Source organism: Topomyia yanbarensis, chromosome 1 (assembly GCF_030247195.1).
Source record: "Topomyia yanbarensis strain Yona2022 chromosome 1, ASM3024719v1, whole genome shotgun sequence".
NCBI lineage: Eukaryota > Metazoa > Arthropoda > Insecta > Diptera > Culicidae > Topomyia > Topomyia yanbarensis.
The window spans coordinates 164,225,186-164,249,265 of NC_080670.1; the positions used below are offsets into that span (position 1 = coordinate 164,225,186).

The 24,080-nt window shown below is 40.3% G+C and overlaps 1 protein-coding gene across 1 annotated transcript in view; it reads right to left on the minus strand.

Annotated features, from left to right (window-relative positions):
- LOC131676066 (uncharacterized) overlaps positions 1 to 14,902 on the minus strand; it is a gene marked incomplete at its 3' end in the record, with an annotated part of 37,007 nt that extends 22,105 nt beyond the window's left edge. The window contains exons 1-2 of the mRNA XM_058955193.1: positions 13,482 to 14,902; positions 4,169 to 4,260 (exon numbers count right to left, since the gene is read on the minus strand). Of these exons, the coding sequence (XP_058811176.1) occupies positions 4,169 to 4,260; positions 13,482 to 13,563 (174 nt within the window). The remainder of the gene's footprint in view (positions 1 to 4,168; positions 4,261 to 13,481) is intronic.
- Between the last annotated feature and the right edge of the window lie 9,178 nt (positions 14,903 to 24,080).

The following is a 24,080-nucleotide window of genomic DNA, read 5'->3' on the forward strand; positions in this document are numbered from 1 at the left end:
GCGGAATTTCAAGCGGAATATCGCACGGAATTTCGTAGGGAATTTCACGCGGAATTTCGCACGGAATTTCGCGCAAAATTTCGCGCGGAATATCGCACGGAATTTCACACGGAATTATACGCGGAATTTCATGCAAAATTTCACAAGAAATTTAGCGCAGAATTTTACGCGGAATTTCATGCAAAATTTCACAAGAAATTTAGCGCAGAATTTTACGTGTATTTTCACATGGAATTTCACACAGAATTTCAGACGGAATTTGGCGCGAAACTTTGCGCGGAGTGTCACTCGGAATTTCACACGGAATTTCACGTAGAATTTCACGTGGATTTTCGTGCCCAGCGGCGGCGCCTAGTTTTAAAACAACTCAACCCGATGTATATTTTCAATAGTACGACGCAACCTTCAACTCAACCGTGGACACATGGGAGCGCGAAGGTTGCATGATCTACTTCAATTGCATGTGAACTTGAAAAAGGAGACATATACTAGGCACCAAGATTACGCGATTTAGATTTGTTCCATTGGGTCTATATTTGCGTTAAGATTGCTCCAACTGCTGAATTGTGATATGTATATTGCAATTGGCTCACGGGGCTACGCGGTTCTACGTTATGCGGCCTTACCTCTACTTAGTCATTTTCCATATACACGAGAATCTTAATTCCAGCATCGTGACTTTCAACTACGTGTGTGTAGCTTGCATGCAAAATATTACTTTTTGCTGGGTTCAACATGTTGAATGATATCGGAACTGAACTGCGCAGGTGATGATACTGAATATAGGCGATTTTAGACTCACGATGGAAACAATAAACGTAACGGTTGCTTTACTATTGATATAATACACACTAGATCGAGAGGCTTCCTTTTGCTCGTTTGTAGCTCTGACTCGGGTAGAAGCAGTAAGTAGACTGTACCAGCTAAAGGGCGAACACGAAATTACTGCGACACATTCAACAGGGCATAACTTTTTTACCATTGGGTAAAAATCAACCAAATTTTGCACACTTTCTCATTGATGTGTATTGTTTACATGCTGTCAAACTCGAAGTCGTGTTTTTCGATTCAACGAAAATGGAGGTGAACCAACGCGTGTCGAGAGAACAAATTCTTTCCAAACACCTGGAATTTCCTGACCTGTCGCACCGGCAGTTGGGAAAAATGTTGAACATTCACCATTCAACCGTCTCCAGAGTGTTGAAGCGGTTCCAGGAGCGGTTGACGTTGGACCACGGCAAAGGAGCTGGAAGAAAACCGGGACCGGAGAACAAAAAGACGGAGGGAGAGGTGAAGCGGATGATTGAACCAAATCCCAATGTCTCAAGCCGTGATTTGGCTAAAAAGATCGGCATGTCGCAGAGCTACGTCCAGAATGCAAAGAAGAGAGCTGGACTACATACATACAAGGTACAGAACTTCCCAAACCGCGATGAGCGGCAACAATCGACGGCTTAAACTCGGACACGGAAGCTCTACGAAAAGATGCTGACAAAATATGGCTGCTGTGTGATGGACGACGAAACGTATATAAAAGCCGATTTTAAGCAAATTCCGGGGTTGGAGTTTTTCACCGGCAAGAGCAAGTTCTATGTGGACGACAAATGTAAGAAGAAGAAAATGTCGAAGTTTGCCTCCAAATATCTCATTTGGCAGGCCATCTGCTCTTGCGGACTGAGGAGTGAGCCTTTCGTAACAAAGGGCACAGTAAATGGCGAGATCTACAAATCTGAGTGCCTCGGGAAGCCTTTTGCCGTTCTTGCAGCAGCACGACGAAGCTCCGCTATTTTGGCAGATTTGGCATCATGCCACTATTCTAAAAGTGTCCTGGAGTGGTATGAGGCCAATTCTGTCCATTTTGTTCCAAAGGACATGAATCCGCCAAACTGTCCGGAGCTGCGCCCGGTGAAGCAGTACTGGGCAATGATGAAGCGGGAACTTCGGAAGAGCAAGAAGACAGTCAAAGACGAGAAGGACATGTTAAGAAAATGAAAAAAAAACTGAGAAACTGGTACCGGATGACACTGTAAAGACTTTGATGGAGGGCATCAAGCGAAAATGAACGCATTTTACACTCAAGGCTCCATCGATTAACTTTTCTTTTGGTGTTTGAAGTAAATATATGTATAAAACTACACTAAAATTTTGGTTTGATTTTAAACATTATAAGAAAATTGGCATGACATTTTTGGTGTCGCAATAATTTCGTGTTCGCCCTTTACAACTGTAAGGGCCATGGCAAAAGCATTAAATATCCTATTTTGGCTTTCAAAATACGAACGGAGACGAATATGAACCATATGATTGATGCTACAAAGCGTCGACAGTCGTTATCTCACGTGGCTTCTCTTTTGTCGTTTCTCGTGGCAAAGAGGAAGTTTATGTATGTCAATAGATATGCCGATAGACTTGAACGATTGGCAGTATTTATTTGTTTATTTGTTTATTTGTTGTACCGTCACCAACAGACCCCTTGGCCCCAATGGTGGTTACTTAAACTAATTACATTTCAGAATACGAATTATTTTAGTTTTTATCGAATTCCTTGTCAGGTTGAAGTCAAACGCCGTCGCCACACTGTTAAACACACGCTGGAGTCCGGTAACAGCGCCCTGGCGCCCATAGTTAGTTCTCCTGAATGGGACTCGCAGAAGAGAGTTATTGCGCAGAGCTCGAACGCGAGCTTGAAGATCGAGGCGTCCGAGGATTGTAGGGCAATCCACCCTGGCTCCCTAAACCCTAAACTCCTTAAAATGCAGTAAGCTCGATAAAAAGAAGGCAATTGATTAGGTTATGTAATATTTTAACGCTCGATCTAAATTTATGATAACTTTTCATACTTTATGTTAGAATGTCAAGTGCTGTTGTTATTTACTCCAATCAGACCCGGTCGGAGTCTGAGCTAGAATTCTGGTTGGTTTTAGTCGATTTTCCGACTCAAAAAGAACAACCGATTCAGATTCAGAAACCGTTGTTTATTTTTAGATAGTATTTTGGCAAAACCAGTAAGAAGTTCGGTTCTAATTCCGTCGCGATACATTCACTGGAGAGCCAGATACATAATGAATAAAAATGTAGTTGCAAGTGTTCTCGCCCAACGTGAAATACGTAACGGTTGAAAGCGGATTAACTGTGCACTGCCCTAGTTCTTAATCCACCTTCGCTCTTACCTGGTTTTCAGCAAAAAAAAAAGTACCAAAGATTAACCTGTCGAGATGTTTTATGGTTCCTTATTATAGTTCGTGTGTGTCGTTGTGAGAGGTTCCCCCTTCTAAGTGAGTGCATTTAATTTCAATAATTATAATTAGCTCTGAGAACGTTGTGGAACAGGTTATTTTTAAAATTATATCCCCTGATGATTCTAGAGTCTTATGTACAGTGCGGTATACTAAAATGACACACTTCGGACGGGAAAGACTTGGAAAACCGCTGTTCTCGTGTCATCGCACAGGTAAAGCAATAAACAGTACAGCATGTATAATCTGCGACGCTAAACGAACTTAAATAGGCCAAACACTGTTACTGGCGAATTGCCCTGTGTTCTTTGAAACAAATGCTTCACACACACACGGACTAATCCGTCAACTAAATGGTGATTAAAACGAACAGCGAAGTTTTTTGTTTACCGTCGTGGCCAGCATTGAACCGTATACACGAGACTGATTAGCAGATGACGAGAGCTGCGGTAGCCTTGGTATGTTATGACAATTTTGGGTTAGCTCCTCATTGACCTGTGTACGGTTCATGGTGCCAGCAAATTAGTGTCCATCAATTTTGAGTTCATCCGGGATTTCCCCTCAAAGTATATTTTGCCAGTGAGCTTTTACGCTCCTGAAATCACAAAATGCAGACTAATACAAGCCACAATCTGCAGGTACAAGTACAGGTATACAGCTTTTTCTACGTTGTTGAATCCATGCAGTAGGTATCCTCCGTGTAAATATCGACTTGAGTGTTATTTTCCCGTGTTTCGGTATTTTTATTCGCCTCATTAATCATTCCTTGACGCCCACGTTGTTTATTATGGGAAAAGGCTATAAATTTCTTCTTGATTCACGTGGCAAAATAATTCTCATCATCATCAGCGGTAGAATGTGGGTGGCCACTGCTATTACTACCACCTACCCATGTATGTGCTTACTAACTAATACGACTGTTAGTAACTTACCGGTAAACAACTCGTAATTCCATGCGAGCCGAAAAAATACTCTCGACCGTAGACAACCACCGCCGTGTGCCAAATTCCTTCGATGTGACGACCTGGAATAGAAATGGAAGGAAAATCGTTACTACGTAGCAAGAATTGAACAGATATGTTCGTCAGAGTAGAAATCATGACGTTGATTGAGAAGCGGATGAATGAAAACGTGTGGGTTGTCGAATGCCGGTTTATTTAAAGATGACTGAAATTATTTTGTGATGGAAGATCAACTTAAAAGAGTAACTATTTTTTAATTTATTAAAACCCTGCATTGTTTTATACCAGTGGTGCTCAACCTTTTACCATGTATTGAACGGAATTCGTTGATTTCAATAGTTTTTTCACGTTCAAGATCTGTTTTGCTAGGCGTAGTGTAATAGTAAAACAGATCGAAAAATAAACAGAAATAAAAACCAGTTTAAAATTTGTGACAGGATTCGTATCTAGCACCCTTAGTGACTGCGGTTCTGGAAGTACACCTGTAGCGATAACGACTACTACTTTTTGCACCCAGTGTGTAGACGGGTAAAAATGGATCGATAACCTTGTCTTAACATCACTATCAAGGCGCATAGCCTACAGCTCGCAAGAACCGATACTGACGAAGAATTCTACATCCAGCTAGAGCATAAATGCGACCGCTGCACCGCCCAAACCATGACATCAAGAGGAGATTTCAACGCTCAAGTTGGCTAGGAGAAGGAACACATACCGGAGATTTAGGCGCATACCAACTGACCAACGAAAACGATCTTCGACTTATCGACTTGGCCGCGTTCAAAAACATGGCCGTACATTGTACCGTCTTCCAGCATCGCCTCCCACATCGGTACGCCGTCACCAAACCAAACCGAAACCATGATTCGGCCGCGAAGGGTAGATTCTGAGTCGTTTAAGCATCCGATTCCAGAACATTTGAACAATACTATAGAGTCCTGTGGGACTCCCGGCATGATTTTTACTGGCCCCCATTAGTCTCGTAGACCGAAACTCGGTTCAGTAAACAATATCTCAAAATTATGCATTTTGTTCACTGATTTAGAAATGACTTCCCAGTTTGCGGTCCTTAGCTTACGCCCTTGAAACTCCTATCCCTACCTCCGCGCGGTACTGACCGGGATACGAGCAACTATAGTGGAGATCGGGTAACCAACCCCCGGTGAAAACTATGGTCATACGCAGACGGAGAGGGGGGGTCAAATACACGCAACATGGGTTCCAACTAATGCAGAAATTACTACTTTCGGCCAGCTTTTTCGGTCAAATACTCCTCTGTGTGTCTGTTCTCCATGTAAGGAGCGGCCCACAACAGCGTTTGTTCCCCATGCTAGTCGGTTGATCATCGTCCGAGTGCCAGCGAGGGACTCTGAGCTAAACACCATGTAATATACTTGTTTTGACGTGAGTCTTTGCTTTTTCCCTTTTCAAGGATTTTTAGGAACGTATCCACTGGAAAACAGACAGAGAAAGAATGAACGGAACGGTGAGAATTAAGAAAAGGTGATAATTCACCCTTTTAATGGAAGCAATGAAAAAAGATATGTCCAAGCAGGAACCGAACCTGCGATCTCCCAGTCACTAGCCATCATATATTCCCGACAGTATCGTGATCACCTCCATAGCCTCCAATACCTACCAATTGATCTATCGACCCCAAACCAAACTAAAGAGGGAGAGATGACGATCTGCTTTGTTTCCTATAAGCAGATCGTCACCTTTCCCTCTCCTCAATCGGGCCTAAGGCCTCAGGCTTGAGATATTTAGTATCACTGTTTGCCCCCTTAGTTAGTTAAGACTTTGGAGGGGCTATGGAGGGGCATGTTGAAGTCTGCCCTCCAAGCCTATCGGCACTACGCAGACGCCATCGACACCATGGTCCCCCAGAGAATATGGGGGTTGGTGTCAGGCCTTGTAAGCCAGCCATAACAAAAAACTAAACAACGAACAATGAACTAGATTGTACGGACCGGCACAATCGGCGAAGACCATGGCCAAGAAAAATGACTGCCGATTGGAAACTCGGGACGTGGAAATGTAGGTCTCTCAACTTCATCGGAAGCACCCGCATACTTTCCGATACATTGAAGGATCGTGAATTCGGCAAAGTAGCGTTGCCGGAGGTTTGCTGGAAAGGATCAATGGTGCGAACGTTCAGAGCTAATCACACCATCTTCCAGAGTTACGGCAACGCACACGAGCTGGGGACAGCTTTCATCGTGATAGGCGAAATGCAGAAGCGCGTGATCGGGTGGAGGTCGATCAATGAAAGAATGTACAGGTTGAGGATCAAGGGTCGGTTCTTCACCTAAGCATAACTACCGTGCATAGCCCACACTCCGGAAGCACTGATGAGGATAAGGACGAATTCTACGCATAGCTCGAGCACGAATACGACAGCTGCCCACGACGTCAAAATCATCAGAGAAGATTTAAACGCACGCCAGCTGACGAACAACAACGGCCTACGACTAATTGATTTCGCCGCCTCCAAGAATATGGCCATACGTAGTATCTATTTCCAACACAGCCTCCCATATAAATACACCTGGACGTCACCACAATAGACTGAAGCACAAATTGACCACGTTTTGGTGCCGCCTCTGACATTATCGACGTCAGAACCTATCGTGGCACTAATATTGACTCGGACCCCTACCCGCTAAATGGTATAACTGCGCCCCCGTCTCCATAATTAACAATGTACGATACTGACGCCCGCCTCGGTATGATCTTGGGCGACCGGGGCCCCTCATGAGGACTGCTAGAACATTATCGAAGCGGCCATAAACAACACAGCTGAAAGCGTCGTCGGGTATGTGAAACAAAAACAACGGAATGACTGGCACGACGAGGAGTGTAGAGGAATGTTAGAAGAGAAGAATGCAGCGTTAGCATTGATGCTACAGCATGGAACGTGGAAGAAGATAGAAAGATACCGACCAAAGCGTAAGCAACAGACTCACCTATTCCTGATGAAAAAAACGCTGTCTGAAAGAAGCAGAGTGTGAGGAAATGGAACAGTTGTACCTCTCCCAAGAAACCCGAAAATTCTATCAGAAGCTCAACGCATCCCGTAAAGGCTTCGTGCCGCGAGCCGAAATGTGTAGGGATAAAGATGGAAGCATTCTTACGGATGGACAAAGGTGACTGAAAGGTGGAAGCAACACTATTTTGAATACTTTAATGGCAATGAAGAAACAGATGCAGAATGCCAAGGCAGTGAAGGAGAATACTACGTCAGTACGGCGGACGATGGAAACCAGCCTATTCTCACGCTGGGGGAAGTAAAGGATGCCATTCAACAGCTCAAGAACAATAGAGCAACTGGTAAGGATGGTATTGGAGTTGAGCTCGCATAGTGACCACCACGCGATTCGCTACTGTATTAGTCTATTGAACCCTGCTGCAGCACGGAGTAGGATGACCGGCGAGCGAAAGAGGAAAACGAAAGCCTGCAACAAAAACCTCTTCGTTGAGGCACTTCGGCCGAACGGCGAAACCGAGAATGTGGATGCGGCTGACCCAACAAGAAGGATTGTGGCGGCTTGTGAAGCCACGATGCCGCGACAACTGGAACCACACAATAGACGGTGTCCAGCTTACTAGTGGAACGAGACGCCTAGTGCGCTAATCGCTGCTTGTCTTAGAAGGCAGACTCAGAGAGCAATATCGGAGCCAGATAGAAAAGATCGAAAGGCAGCGTTTCGGGAAGCTAAGGCCGCTTTTAAAACGGGACATCAAGCTTAGCAAGTCAAACTGCAGCAATGAGCTGTATGCAGACGTCAATTCCTGGTCAATTGTGATGGCAAAGATGGTGGACCCGTCGACGCCACCTGAAATGTAACCTCGTATGCTGAAGATCATCGTTGAGTGTCTCTTCCAGAAGCACGATCCTTCTGCTTGGCCACCAACACCGTACGACGAAGAAGAATCCATAAGTGACTAACGATGAGCTCGCCGAAGCGTAGATGCGACTAAAATCAATGAAGGCCCCCCCCCCCCGGTCCAGATGAAATGCCAAACGTGGCGCTGAAAGCAGTGATCCTAACATATCCGGACATGTTCAGGATGGTGCTGCAGAAATGTTTAGATGAAGGCAACTTTCCAAAAATATGGAAGGCACAGAAACTGGTTTTGCTGCTAGTTGAAAACACCTACACTCGGCAAACTCCTAGCGAGAATCATCTCTAACAGGCTGACGAAATGCACGGAGGGCGAGCGAGGACTGTTAGATTCTGCAAGGAGTCTCGACAGTGAAGGCAGTGGTCGGGAGCGTTGAGAAGGCATCTAGTTGGAAGCGAAAAGAAGATGGTTATGATGCGCTCAGCAGCGCCAGGTAGGAATCCATCGCCGCTGCACCGCACAGAATGAGGCTCTCCGACTATCTATGGTAGTCCTGAAGAGCTACTTCCAGAGCAGAGTGTTGCTGTACGAGACGAACGAAGGGCAGAAGTTGAATGAGTCATAGCGACGTTCCTCGGGGCTCCGTTCTCGGTCGCGGACTACGTGTCTCAAATACGTGAAGCAGTGGATATGTATGTAACGAAAACAACCATCAAGAGCTGGATGAACGAAGTCAAGTTGAAGATAGCTCACCACAAGACACAGTTGTTGTTTGTCAGCAACTGCAAAGCGGTTCAATGGATGCAGATCGACGTCCGAGGGCACGTCATTGGATCGAAGCGTGCAGTGAAGCAATTGGAAGTGATAATCGACTACCGGTTGAGCTTCAACAACCACGTCGACTACACCTGAGAAAAGTCGGCGAAGGCAACCAACGCAATAGCGAGGATCATATCCAGCATCGGCGGCCCGAGCAACAGCACGAGACGTCTGATATCTAGTATTCTGTCACCAATACTGCGATATAGAGCTCCCGTATGGGACGCGGCACTGAAAACCAAGAGGAACCGCGAAAAGCTGAACAGGACGATCCGGCTGATGGCCGTACGAGTTGCGAGAGCGTTCCGAACAATATGCGTTATCTCCGGGATGATCCCCATCTGAATCACTCTGATGAACACCAAAAAACGTGGAAAAATGGTGAGAATCGATTCGATGGTAAGGTGGCAGCAAGAATGGAACAATGCGGAGAAAGGCAGGTGGTCCCACCGGTTTATCCCAAACCAGTCGACGTGGGTAAATAGAAAGTACGGAGAGGTGAACTTCCACCTGACATAGCTCCTGTCGGGCCACAACTGTTTCAGAAAGTATCTTCATCGGTTCGGTCACGAAACGTCACCATTATGCACGGAGTGCAAGAACGTCGAGCAGATACTGAAGCATGTGGCCTTCGAATGTCCGAGGTACAAAACGACACGCAGGGAGATTCTTGAAATGGGTGAGCTGGACATTAACCCTGATAATGTAGTTCTCCAAATGATAAACAATGAAAGCACGTGAAACGATGACGCAGATCCTTACTACCTTGCAGCGGAAATGGCGTGACGAACAGAGAGCAACGGTTTCGAGATAGCAATCATCGCCAGACAATTCTCCGCCGGAGTAGGTTAGATCCATCACCGGCAACTAGTCGAGTAGACTGTGGCAAAGCACCTAGTATGAGTTGTCGGGGCGACAGTGAACCGGGCGCCATACTCCACCCGAAATCACTGGAACGACGGTTTCGGGTTTCGGGAGAACTTCACGTCGGGGAACTCTCCATTAGAGTCGGCTAGGTCCATCGTCGGGTACTAGACCGAGTAATTCGCGAACAAGTCGGGATCTGAATGGTTCAATGAGGAAGTGGTACTAAGTGGCACGAGAAGGAGCTGCGGTGCTGAATGGCACTGGACAGGGTACCAAAGGGCTCAGGATGTTGAGGAGCTGAATAACAGATGGGCAGGCCCGACGAGAGGGGGGGTCAGGGGGGGCAACTACCCTGGGGCCCGGGTCTGTTTTGGGGGCCCGCATTTTTAACTGAATTAAATTTATTTTAATTTAATTGTTGAAGTTTATTGTTTCTGTCGACACTGCAAATATATTATATAACTACGTTCCAATCGTTCCAATGGTTTTCTGAAGTACGTGAACGTAACCCAATTAAATTCATTTAACAGTGCAATTGAACCATTCTGGTTTCATTTATCGCAAGTGTTTGTCAAAGTGTACAGTATGAAGTTGTATACAATTTATCATATGCTTAGCTAACTGTTACTAATAAAAGTTGGATATTTTCGGAATGGGGTTGACGAGTAAATGACGAAAATCTATGAATGAAGCGATTTTGAAAACCAAGATGGCGAATTCTAGTTAAGACATCTCTATAAGGGATCATCCATAAATGACGTACCATTGTATTGGGGAGGGGGAGTATTGTATTTTGTGATGATGTGTGACGACAGGGAGGTAGTGGGTCAGGTCATGCGACGTAGCTTTTTTAAAGGGGAATAACTAACATCGTTTTTTATTTTTTTTAATTTTACGTTGACAAGGGGGGGGGAATTACCGTCAAGCTACGTAATTACCAGGGGGTGGTACTTAGAGGTTTGTGTAGAGATATAGGTATATTGATTTGTGATGCGGATGATATGATTATAGAAAACTTTTCTCAACCAGAAGACGCTATATTGGCCTTCAAAAGGGCATCGCTCATCTATTCGTCAAATCTGCTTAAAAATACCCTCATAGTTTATACAGATATTGTTCGAAATAGTTCCAAAGTACCATTTCTATCATCTACTCGTCAAGCCCGTTTCAAAAATTCCCAAATTGTTGGGGTTATCGAGATTATTGTTCAATCGGAAGTCTCCATCCTGGATTTCAAAAGGTATTAAATTTCCATTTTCATCATGTACTTGTCAAGCCCGTTCCGGAAATACCCATATTGTTAGGGTAATCGATAATGTTACTCAGCCAACGAATTTTAATAAGAATGTGAAGTGAACTTTTTTTACGATCTAAATCCCAAAAAACGAACTAATTCAATTTACGAACCTTTGGCTTGGTTCGTAAATGGAGGTTCCAGTGTACACATTTGATGCAGAAAAATATGGGAATTTAACTAGATACTTATTCTACCCATTAGTTTCCACCAAAAGTCGAAACTCTTTCTCTCACAACTCTCTGTCTCAGTCTTTCTAACAGCAGACTTCGCTGTTGGATCACAGTCATCGCATTCAGAATGTTTTCTCTCTGAATGTCAGCGCAAATGTAACATGATTCCAAAACCGATTTTACCATGTTCAGAAACCAATAAAGAAAATTCGTTCAGGTCATAGTGACAACTGCAATAGCTGCATCCAGTTCCTCAAAATCAACAACATGTACCAACAACAAAAAACAAGGTAGCATCAGTAACGCGAAATTTCACATTCAGTTGCCTATTTCTGAATAATTTGCTGAATTCAGCATTCAGTTTCAATGCTTCCCTCATTAATTCACTGCCAAACTGACCGAAGCATTCATTTGTTATTATGTGGACAGTTTGTAGGCAGTTTTTTTACATTTTCGAGCATAACTGAACTGCATAATCTATATCTGGTGCACTTTTGCTTGATGATCTCAGAGCTAGTATAGAAACAAAATTCAGTTTGCTCCTGAAACCGAATATATGCGTTGTACCGAAAAAGCGAAGAACGAGGGAAACAAACAAACCTTCGATTCATCGCGGCGGGCATGAATTGAATTTTGTTTCTCTTTCAAGCTCACAAAGGGATGTCAATTTTTCTACGCTCGGATTCTGGGCAGCATTAACGATGGTAGCATTAACGTGCGTCAAGGGAGCATGAACGATGGCGATATGGACTGTATGGCAATGCCGCAAAAAAGGTTTCCAATCGCAATGGCAAATCGGACGCAAGTAATTCTAATGGCCAGCCACAAATATTCCTTTATTATTTTTATTTTTTCCATCTATTACTTATTTAAAATACTGACGACTCTGTTAAGCTAACGCATTGAATCGTGTCAAATAAACAATATTCATAAAAAATAGTTTAATTGAAACGGTTGCATCCGTATAGTTTCTCTAATCGATATTGAAATAAGAAGTCATATATGGTAGGGCCCGTCAGTACTTCAAACCCCAGGGCCCGGCGCGGCTCTCGACGGCCCTGCAGATGGGAGCCAATAGGCTGTGCAAATTGGACAATCTGTAGGTTAACTTCCAGATTGTCCTTTAAGGAGAAGAGCACTAATTCTCGACCCACAGCCAATTTTCTTACTGCAATACAGAAATGCGCGGATGGTCGAAAACTGGAGCTGTCGAAAACATACATACAATTGATTTCAACTGCGGAACTAGCTATTAAACTCCTCTGAGGGTTCTCGCACGGTTCGGGAGAGCGATCAAGTCACGGAGAAGTGTCTCTAGCTTGACAAGAGCAGATGAACTGGAAGCCGGAAGGAAGATGTTTTCACGCAAGTGCGGAGCATTCAACTAAACATCAGGTGTAGCGCGTAGTCATGAGCCCATTAGATCCGGCAGGATTGTTGTGTGTATTTGTTTATGTCGAGTGTCAAGTCTTTAGCCTTTTTCAAAGATCTGCTCCTTAACCGTTATGTGTCCGACGCGGTACCCGGGTACCTTTTTAAGTTTCAATTAATGAAATTCCCATGTTTTATCCACAGCTGGAAATTGAAACTTTGTGACATCTTAGAACTTCACTAAGTCAAGCTTTTGGGTTAATAATATTCTTGATATAGTGTTGGACACATAACTCTTAATATTTTCCTACAAACAAGTTCATGCAAACTAAATTTTTCTATAGACTCCTCGAGGCTTTGTTCTAGGTTCCGCCGAAAAATGGTTTTCTCTCGGCAGACTTTCCAAAGGCAGGAAATAACTATTGAGCAGCTTCACAGTTTCTTTATATAAATCCTATGCAACTGGAACTCTCTTCACCACTAATATTGAAATATATCTTGCCCGTCACCACCGGTGTAATCTTACAAATATGTTCGCGCTGGTATTGTTACATTATTTACGTCGACATACATTTCTAAGCAGCGTTTCCACTTTTTCCACGGACTATGAAGCAATCGGTGGGGTCAAACCACAAAAAAGCTTTCTGTATAATTTATTTCATCACGCAACATATCTAATTTTTTTTTCATTTCATTTGTTTTATCCAAGAGACTTCAAAGGAACCCTGGAAACGTGAATAGTCACAATAGCCGAAGGATTTCTGATTTCAGATCGGATCATCAAGGATTTAATACTCGCTATTAAGGACATTAGAAGTGTTTATTTATAGAACATAACGACATGAAAATATGTTATTAGGCAACGAGTGATTCACAACGTACCGAAATCGTCTATAAAAATAAATCTACTCACCTAGCAGCATTTGAGACATCGTCGCCGCCATGCCACGAGTCAAATCGTAAATGTAAAGAACGACTTCATTGCTCTCATCCATCGTCGAAACTGTTGTTGTTTTATTTTGTACAACTGACTTTAAAATCTGTGTTTATATTCGCAATACTAAATATCACGATCACTGCTGTTACGTCACTATGTTTTTCAATTTTTTTTAAGTTGGTAACGTTTCACTGTCACTACCTAAGCAACCAAAGTATTTCAGCTGGTGATCTAGCAAAAATCAATCTTAATTTTATTTCAATTGTATTCAGCAAAAGTGTCCATCACAAATTCTTCCAGGATCCCCGAAAACCATCCAGACAAGCTATTGCTCAACCTTTTCTGGTGCGCTTCAATGATTCAACTGAACTTCCCCGTCGGCTTGGTGTCGTCGCCGCGTATGTATATTACGTACCTCGGGCTAAACTTTACGACGGCACTGGCCAAGAAGAGGTAAATATCACGGGCACACCTGCTCCCACATCTACACACACCCATGCAAATATTTGACGCGGAATCTGAGGCAAAGACTCCTCTGATGGTACAACTAATAAATACCATAAATATCGCGCGTGAACTGACCAGGAGAAATATTCAAGAAAACTGTTCAACGTTTTCCTTCGGGCGGGCAGCCGCGGCGCCAAATTTTGTAGATTCCTATCTCTAACCTATACACACTTGAATTGCACTTTGCTATTTAGTTCTCTGTACCGTTCTGTCGCCGGTGAGGGTGATCCGAGCTGACAGGGCAGGATGCTCGGGGTGACTAGAGTGGTTAGCATGTAAGTCACAGTTTTCGGGAAAAATAAACCTCGGCTATAAAGTACTACAACCTCGTTAGAACGGCAAATTTATAGCAGAATAACTAAGAGCAGTCCGTTAAATCTGCAGTACAGCTCGATACAAACTGGTGGAATTCCTAGTGACGGGTACCCGAAATATGGGGGAACCTTGTAGCAGGTAATTTACACTGCCGCATATTGTCTAGTCGAGTGAAAGAGTAGACATAGATCTTATGCTCTCCCGGTTCAGGGTCATATTTTCGTAAATGCGTGCCGAGCGTAATTCATTTCCGGTGTGGGCTGTCGGTAACGAATTTGGCGAGGAGATGGGACACAAAAGAAACACATTTTTGAAGTTTAAACAGTGATTTTTTAAATCATCTACTCTACGAAATTGAATCAGGTTCTAACCCCAACTGCTGTCAAAATGTGTCTAATGACAAAGCATTAAAAAAACGGCAAAAATAGTTTGCGAGTCATGGGTGGTGCAACTTATCAACGTAGGGTATGTTTGCCATTAGTGGACCCTGTTAGATGGACCTCTTCAACTGACTAAATTAATTAGCTAGTTAGAACGATCAAACCTAAAATTTCTATTCTATATCTATATGAGAAAGGCAAAAAAGATTTTTTTCTCATTTAATGACCCAATTATCATTACTTCCACCAGAGTCTCCTATTTTTTACCTTTTTCAATATTATATTTATAAACAGTAGCCTGTTATTGATGACTTTAAAGACTGATTAACTTTTTCGAAATCTCCATTATTGTTTACCTCTGGCTAACATTATGTAGATTGAAAGAAATTTTGCAAATAATGCATATTTAGTGAGGTTTTTTTTCCAGGATATTTCATTCTCTACGCTCTTCTTTCGATCTCGAGATACCCATATACTTTACATACTTTACTTAGTGAATTCATTGCGACGCATGTCTATGCACATGTATAAATCAAAAACGCCCAAATAAAAATATGGTAAAAAGAATTTTCACTGCGACAGTACTGAAATTTTACAATAATTTACAGTAAAATCTAATGTTACGCTATAATAAAAAAAAATAGTAAACTTTGAGTTTATACAGTAAATTTTAATGTAAAATTGACTTTCAGAGTTAAAAATGGGGGTGCTTAGGGTATCTCAACATTTGAAAAAAATTACTTTATTCCACACATTCTTGTCGGAAATAGTAACAATTGATGTGACTAGTAACTAGTGTTAATTTGGGTACCAGTTTTAGATACATCGTCTAACTAGACACCCAGTTGGTGCTAGTTACTGACGAGATGATGAATTGAAACAATTCGAATTCGAAACAAAAAATCAAACTTCATTAATGTGAATTCGCTGTGCCATTTCTTCGCTGGATAGTAAGATTAATTGCTACACAAAATTTTTTGTCTGGTGAGAAAACTGTGCATCCAAAAATTTTGAAACATTAATTTCCACAATAGCTATTATGTTATAATTTTTTGTATAGTTAATGCTATTATTAATTTCTATCCGGGCGATTATCGTATGTCTAATGAGTCACATGATTTTAATTAACTATCAAATGACAATTTATTTTCTCTTCACATCTGTTGAAATCTCTCAAACTTTTACATTTAGTTATTACTATTTTATAAACCAAGTAAAGATATTGGTGCTAATTTATACGCCGATTGCAGGTCTATTAAATGACGAAAATGTGCATCATACTCCCTAAAAGAGACAACATTAGCACTTCACCTTATCAATAGCTTCAATGTTATGTAAAATCATACGAAATTGTGAAATTCCATTATTCGGTTAATCACAAAACGAAATTACAGTCGATTTACCTAAACTGAACTATATGAACAGTTAGTTCAGTTTAAAGGAAACCTGGTGTATTAACTATTGGTCGCAAATCGCAACCGGCAATCAGCGCAAGTCTTTGGACATATACTAAAACTGGAACGGTACTTCTAAAAGACTAATCACTCATCACTCGATTCCTAATCACATTTTGCTGACTCATGTTAGTGCACTCTTTAGATATTCCAAGTAACTTCACTAATTACACTCAGAAGTAATGAATGAAATATCATCTCGACTACCAGCTTATAAAACACAAACCTCACAAACAACTAAATAATCAAAAGGTTTCAAAATTTACACCACGATTACAAACTATCTAACGCGTCTTGCTAAACTGCTGCTGGAATGTACTGAAGCTGGTGGTTTCGGTTTGTTTGATTATTGTTTACATTTTGCTCTTTTGCTGTTTCATGTTTTTTTGACAGCTTCAGCTGTTTTCGCTATTTCATCGAAAATGAATCTTCCACAGCAAGAGCAGTATGAGAGAGAGAGATTGTCGCTCTTTTCAAAAATGACATCCGCTAGTTCATCCGGGCCAGTGCAAGTACGCAGCCAACAGTCAAGACAAAATAAATGCAGGTTAGACTGCATTATGAATATTAATTAGCTGGTTAATCAGTAATGCATTGAGTTTAGGTTGTATCCCGCCAGTACTAAAAAAACATTTTTGACGTGGCTAGTGAGAGGCATAACTGTCACTGTAACCAAATACAAATATTAATATTAATTTGTATTTGCTGTAACGAAAGCTATAAGACTCGATATAAAATAACCATATCATCAAACCTATCCAGCTTATAATGGTAATGGCGTCCTAAATCGTCTTGTTCGTAATATGTAATGATACATTTTGTTGGGTTCAGTGTATTCTTACCGATTAGTTGTTTACATCAATCGCTCTAGCTATTTTTAATTTTTGACGAGATTTGTGAAATTTCATCGTTGTTTATCGTATCAATCGACAGGAAATTTTGTTTTTACCGTTGTTATTTTGCAATGTAAAAATTTATGTTTGTTTTACATTTCTTATAAAAGAAATGTATAGAATTCGCTCAAACTTTCAAGATTTTTTCCGAGGCCCGGAGGGCCGAGTCTTATATACCAATCGACTCAGCTCGACGATTTGGGACAATGTCTGTGTGTGTGTGTGTGTGTGTCTGTGTGTGTGTGTATGTAACGGACAAATTCTCATTCGTGTTTCTCAGCAATGGCTGAACCGATCTTATCCAAACCAATTTTAAATGAAAGAACTAAAAAACAGTATGAACGCTATTAATTTGTTTTTGATTCTGATGTTTAGTTTCCAAGATATGAATGTTTGAATGCGCAAAAATGGCGTTTTATGCAGTTTTTTAAAATTATCTGCCGAAACTGACAATGTAGATTAACAATTTATATGTTTTTGGACAGCTTTAACGAATACCTTTCGAACAAGCTATAGATTGTTGAAATCGGACTATTATCAAAAGAGATATTTAACATTAAATGCGGACGAAAGATTTTTATCATTTCCCATAGCCAGAAATATGACCAAAAACATGTAATCTATTATTAACGCCAAAACGGCTTATTTTAGGTCAATAGTATCTTCGGAGAATTTAATGGAGGCAATATGCCCTTTCTTTTGGTATTGTGCTTTTGCTGATTAATCCCCCTATGAGTGAGATATTTTCACAAATTTTTTTGGAAGTGATTATATCGAAATGATGCCTTCAGCAAATTTGTAGCTCTTACTTTTGCGAATAACGTTACTGAAGACTTCAAATATCTATTTTGAATACTTTAAAAGTTATGGCTTGTTGTTTGTTGATTACTCTTTGTCGCCTATTTATTGTTCAATATAGTAATAATCCATTGAAATAAGCCAAACATTATTTCGATAAAACGAATTTTGTATTTCATTTTACTATCTACAACCGCTAGAAATAATCACCGAACACTTCCAAGTTATCTGGAAGGAACTTGATAACTTATCAGTACAAAAATGTTCATTTGTGCGAACTTTCTGACTGCAATTTTGCTAACTTATAACCATCGGATCGATCTGAAACATATCGGAAAATGAAAAGCGAAATAAATAACTCCAAGCAACGGCGTAGCCAAGAGAAGGTTTTGGGGTTTAACACCATACAACCGCCCCCCCCCACAACACCCAAAAAAAAATTGGATTGAAGTTGAAAATTTATTGATGCAGACTGATTTAATTCAATATTACAATAACAATTATCTGATCCGTAGATTGATAACCTGTTGTTGTAAACATCATGAGGACTTTTGATAAATTGTCGTAATGGGGTCCTGATATGTAACTGTTCTATTGGTCTTGATTTCACAGTTGTCTAATTGCATCAATATCAAATTCCTGCCTGAAAACATTCCAATAGAAAATTCCAGAGTTCTGTAATCAATCATAATCCTCAGATTTATTTTCAAATTGATCTCGTTTTTGTAGAGATGTACTGTAATAAGGGTCTTTATTTAATAGGAAGCGAAGTTAAAATTGATTTAATTCTATGAAACATAGAACTGCTCAACGAAAAATGCATAAATTTCAACTATTGCTTAAAATGTTTTTGCCTTTCTCATTCACTCTAAAATTCGTCAATCTAATCCCGACCGGGAGGACCGAGTGTCATATTCTAATCGACTCAGTTCGTCGAGATCGGAAAATGTCTGTGTGTGTATGTATGTCTGTATGTATGTGTGTGTATGTGTGTATGTGGAAAAAATGTGACCTCTGTTAATCAGAGATGGCTGGATCGATTTGCACAAAGTTAGTCTCAAATGAAAGGTACAATCTTCCCATCGGCTGCTATTGATTTTTTTATTGATTGGACTTCCGGTTCCGGAGTTACGAGTTGAAGAGTGCAATCACACAACAAATTCCCATATAAACTGAAATGAAAAATTTTCAAAATCAAATTTGTATTTTTGATGCCAAATGACATTATAATGCATGAAACATTGAGATTTGATGTAAACTCGAAAAAATAATGTTTGACAAAAATTGATTTTTTGGACTTTGGTACTTATTTGCTCTGTTACTATTTTCTGTAAAATTGGTATTGTAAAAAAACGTAAGGGCGATACTTCAATGCTGATAGGTGGGACCGAAAAAGTAAACAATCGCCAAAGGGACTATATACTATATATACAATCATTTTGTCAATTTCAATAGCAAACACAAATTTTAATTTAATAATTTCAAATACTTCATGAAGTTTTGGGTTTCGATCACTGAATCATGCAATCTAGGATGTAAAAAACACAATATTTCTAAATTGGAAATAAAACCAAGTCTGGAAATATGCATTGTTGATTTTCTTTGAATGCACTATGAGTCACAAGGGCGATTTTTCGGTACAAAAATCAATAACTCACAAACCGTTCATTTTAGAGAAATTATGTCTGAGAGAATATTTTTGGGGATTAAATTCGCTTTCTTTTAAAGTAAAATGTAGCTAGGGTGGTCCTCTCAAACATTCTTTTCGAAAAATTATTTTTCGAACAAAATGGTATAGCAAGGTACTTACTTCAGCAAAGTTGTAGAAAAATGTTTTTCAGTTAACATTTTCAAATGAATTAAAGTTATAGCACTATCGGTTTTTATGTTATGATTATTTCTATTCTTTAACTTAGGGTGTTTCTGAAAAAGTCAGTTTTTTAACTATAACTTTTTAAATAGTTAGTCTATCTTCATACTCTCTATGAAGCAATTTTAGTACTTTTCATTGCGCATATTTCTGCTGAAGAATGTGAATCGATATCATTTTTCGTTATCGAGTTACGATCATTTTTTTAAATAAAAATGATAGTTTTCAATGTCCTCTAACTCAGAAGGTTGCAAAAACTAGCAGCTAAATTTGTACTCTTTTGAAAGTGCATCAAAAATACTATAAAATATTCCAAAATCAAAGTCAGCATTTTTGCCCTTCGATGTCAAATATAAACAACAACACCACGAGTCGTGACAGTTTAATTGGTATCAATCTCATTCATGAATCGAATCGCAGTAGCCGACGACTGCTTTGATCAACGCGTGTAGTGCTTTGTATTATTAGTGCTGTTAAAATGCATAAAATAAAGTTGTTCGATTTCTGGAAAGTGGCCAAAGGTGAAAATAAAAATAAAATAAAAGTTGTGTTTGAGGAAATAATGAGATAATTTGATGTGGGACAAAATGAAAAAAATAAGTTCACTCAGAATGCAAAAGCTGTAACAATTAAAACATGTAAAAGGTTTGATCAATTTTGGAAAGACAGTAATCGAATTGAGACGAAAGTGCTCGATAAAAATTCGAAATATTTTGAGAAGCCGTTAACAGTTCCTACAAAAGATTCAAACTACACTTCCTCCCAAACCAGCATTCACAGAAATTCGTCGCTTACTTAGAACAGAATGAAGGGTAATCCTTAATTCATTTGCTTTTTAAGGCAAAATGCGCTACATTTTATATTATGTCAACACTTCCATTACCAACAAGTTTCATGAGCGAGCAAGGAGCTAAGGCTCGGAACGATCGACTGAGTCACGGTAGAAATTGTTCAAGAGTCGCGAACATGGAAGATGTTTTCTTTAGAGCAATGGACTCGTCTAATCCGGTTCTTGCAGTTAGAAGATCCCGATACAGTAAACGCACTGAAATAAGTTCAATATTAAATGAGTTAGCACTTTGAGAAAAGACACACGATTCAGATAACTATGACGACGACGATGCTGATGATGTTGATGATTGTGATTATAATAATTATGAGGATGACGATGATAATAAAGTAGTTACGTAGAATAGTAAAATAAATATCTGTCTGAGCCTAACGTTTTCAATATTTGTGTACATATATTTGACAAGCTCAAAAAATCATTTAACAACTCGACTTTTTGATCTAGTAAAGCAGGTTCTAAATGGCAATGACCAGACCCTTAAAAACAGCCGTATGCTGATGTCATTTAATCATAATGTTGATGTCAACATTTTTCGCTGAATGACAAAAAAGCAAAAGTTGATTTTGAGTTATTTTACAGTATTTTTGATGCACTTTCGAAAGAGTACAAATTTAGCTGCTAGTTTTTGCAACCTTCTGAGTTAGAGGTCATTGAAAACTATCATTTTTATTTAAAAAAATGATCGTAATTCGATAACGAAAAATGATATCGATTCACATTCTTCAGCAGAAATATGCGCATTGAAAAGTACTAAAATTGCTTCATAGAGAGTATGAAGATAGACTAACTATTTAAAAAGTTATAGTTAAAAAACTGACTTTTTCAGAAACACTAAAATGACACCCTAAGATAAAGAAGAAAAATAATTATAACATGAAAACCGATAATGCTATAATGCTATAACTTTGATGCATTTGAAAATGTTACTTGAAAAACATTTTTCTACAACTTTGCTGAAGTAAGTACCTTGCTACACCATTTAGTTCTAAACATAATTTTTCGAAAATAATGTTTGAGAGGACCACCATAGCTACATTTTGCTTTAAAAGTAAGAAAATTTAATTTCCAAAAATATTCTCTCAGATATAATTTCTCTAAAATGAACGGTTTGGAAGTTATTGATTTTTGTACCGAAAAACCGCCCTTGTGACCCATAGTGGAATGGTGGGTTTTTTCAAGAAAAAGCGTTGATTTCTTAATTCTCAGTCGCGTTGGAAATTTGAGTAAAGTATAAACTTCAAATCGATTAAAAAAATCGATTTTTTTGGCTCAGTACAATATACATAACCCCTTTAGAAAAATCAGTTTTCCCACCACAATGCATTGATTGAGGAATTTAGATATTTTATTAACAGAGCATTAGCAATTATTCGTTTGTATGTCTATTTTATGGGCCATTTTTTCGCCTTCCCATTGATTTGGTTTGAGATTTCTAGCACTGATGTTGTCCTATGCTGATTTGAGTGATTCTCTGAGTCCTGCCACTATCCCATGTAGTATGTGTTATCAAAAACATTGCGAAGCATCAAGTTCTAAATGTTCTCAAACGATATAATATCCGAAGAGAGTGATAAGAGTTATAAGAAATGTCTCATCACACTGTTAGGTGGATTAAAAGCGTTTTTTTTTAATTCGTTTATTTGGCACGGCTCAACGCGTTACCTTCACGGAGCCATGGGTCTTTTATATATTTACATGATGTAAACAATAAAAATAATAAGCAATTAATTTTGAGATCGATCCCGTACGCGCGGCTTGCCATTGCGCGCGAAGATCCGTTTTCGCGTCGGGGAAATATTTTCATCCACGTCAACTGTATCATGGGGGTCATTCATATCTCTGTCTTCGTCGCACATTTCCGGGTCATCATCGGGGTGACTGCCTTGGTGTTCGCGATCAGGTGTTGTTCCTAACTTCTTTCCCTTTCAAGTCACGAGCGTGAACCCTCCGTCATTGCTAGTAGCTCCCTCATTGATGGTATTAGCTGTTGAGTTTGTGGTACTTGACGCGGCTTTCGCAGTTGTCACTATTGCTTGAACAGTAGCCACAAATTTGGCAACCGTTTGTGGCTCAGGGAAAGATATTGGAGACTGAGTGTTGGTACTTCTTTCTGTAGATGAGCTTTTCTTAGCGGTTTCTGGGCAGGGTTGTCCGTAATGTACCGTTTGTTCACAGAACTGGCACGTGTTAGTTTGTCCTTGGTATGTACATAGAGTCCGCTGTGTAATGGTATCACCCCCTCTGTTGTGTACTGCAGGGCAACGTAGGAAGGAATGGGTTGGTCTACCCGCATTCTCACCACAAAAACACCATTGGAAATACCTGGAAAATAGTTCCTCCACGTATCCTCCGTAATGGATTCCACTTCTCCGAAATACGAAATGAATTTTTTAATAGCTACTTTGCAAGTACGTGGTGCCAAATCATGTAATTTAACTTCCACGTTTCCGTTATCCATATACACAGGGGTCTTGATTTTGGCGGTGTCACAATCCAGCACGTGTTTTAAATTGTTTTGCGAAACGAGTCTTTTCGCCTGGGCAAATTTGTTGAACGTTATCAGACCCGCGTGCCTGACGTGTTCCAACTGGATGAAGCTGACATCCGAAAACCGAAGCTGCATTTTCACCTTCAGCAAATGTTCCACATCACCCATACTCGGTCTTATGCGGAAAGACCGAAAGTCAATGGCCACCGTGTTGGTCCGAATAATCACATTTTGTTAATGATACTCAGTCATCTCTATAGATCACCACACAAGAATAATAGTAACGGTTCCCTTTGTTCTTCAGACAATGCACACAAGAAAAAAGCAACTGGCTTTTCATTCAATGGCTACCGCTGTGACGGCAGGCCCTCAAAACCACAAGACATCAGGTGGTGGTGTGTTTACCTCCGTTCGTCATGATATAAAAACCATGATCAACGATGACCGATGGACGAGCTCCGAGCAAGTGTGGATATCAGTGAAACTTGCCGATCGTAATCTATTCCTGTGTGTCATGTATTTTTCACCTGACAGAATTCGTGATTTCAGCCTGATCAATGTACATCTTTCCTCCGTTTCTTTCATCACCTCGATCGCCGCTCCGTCTGATGATATTGTTATACTGGGCGACTTCAACTTACCTGGCATGACGTGGTGCCAGGCAAGTAGTGAATTTCTACGAAAAATCTGTGCTTATCAACAATGCCAGTTGTATACTGGACAGCTGCAATAGCGCAACTCTTCGGCAAATCAATAATGTCAACAACGAAAATGACGTACATTGGATCTCTGCTAACGAAGTGCCCGGGATTACGCACCTTACTGCTGCACTGCTCCGACTCCTTTAGTTCAGCATGTGCGTCATTATCCTCCACTACATCTTGTACTCGCTGGTAACCTAGGAGTGAATTTTGAAGGCATCACAAGCTAAATCGTCTACGATATTGAAAACGCTGACTACGACAGCATCGTTAGCACACTGTTGGATATAAACTGGGATGAAAATCTTAATAATGACGA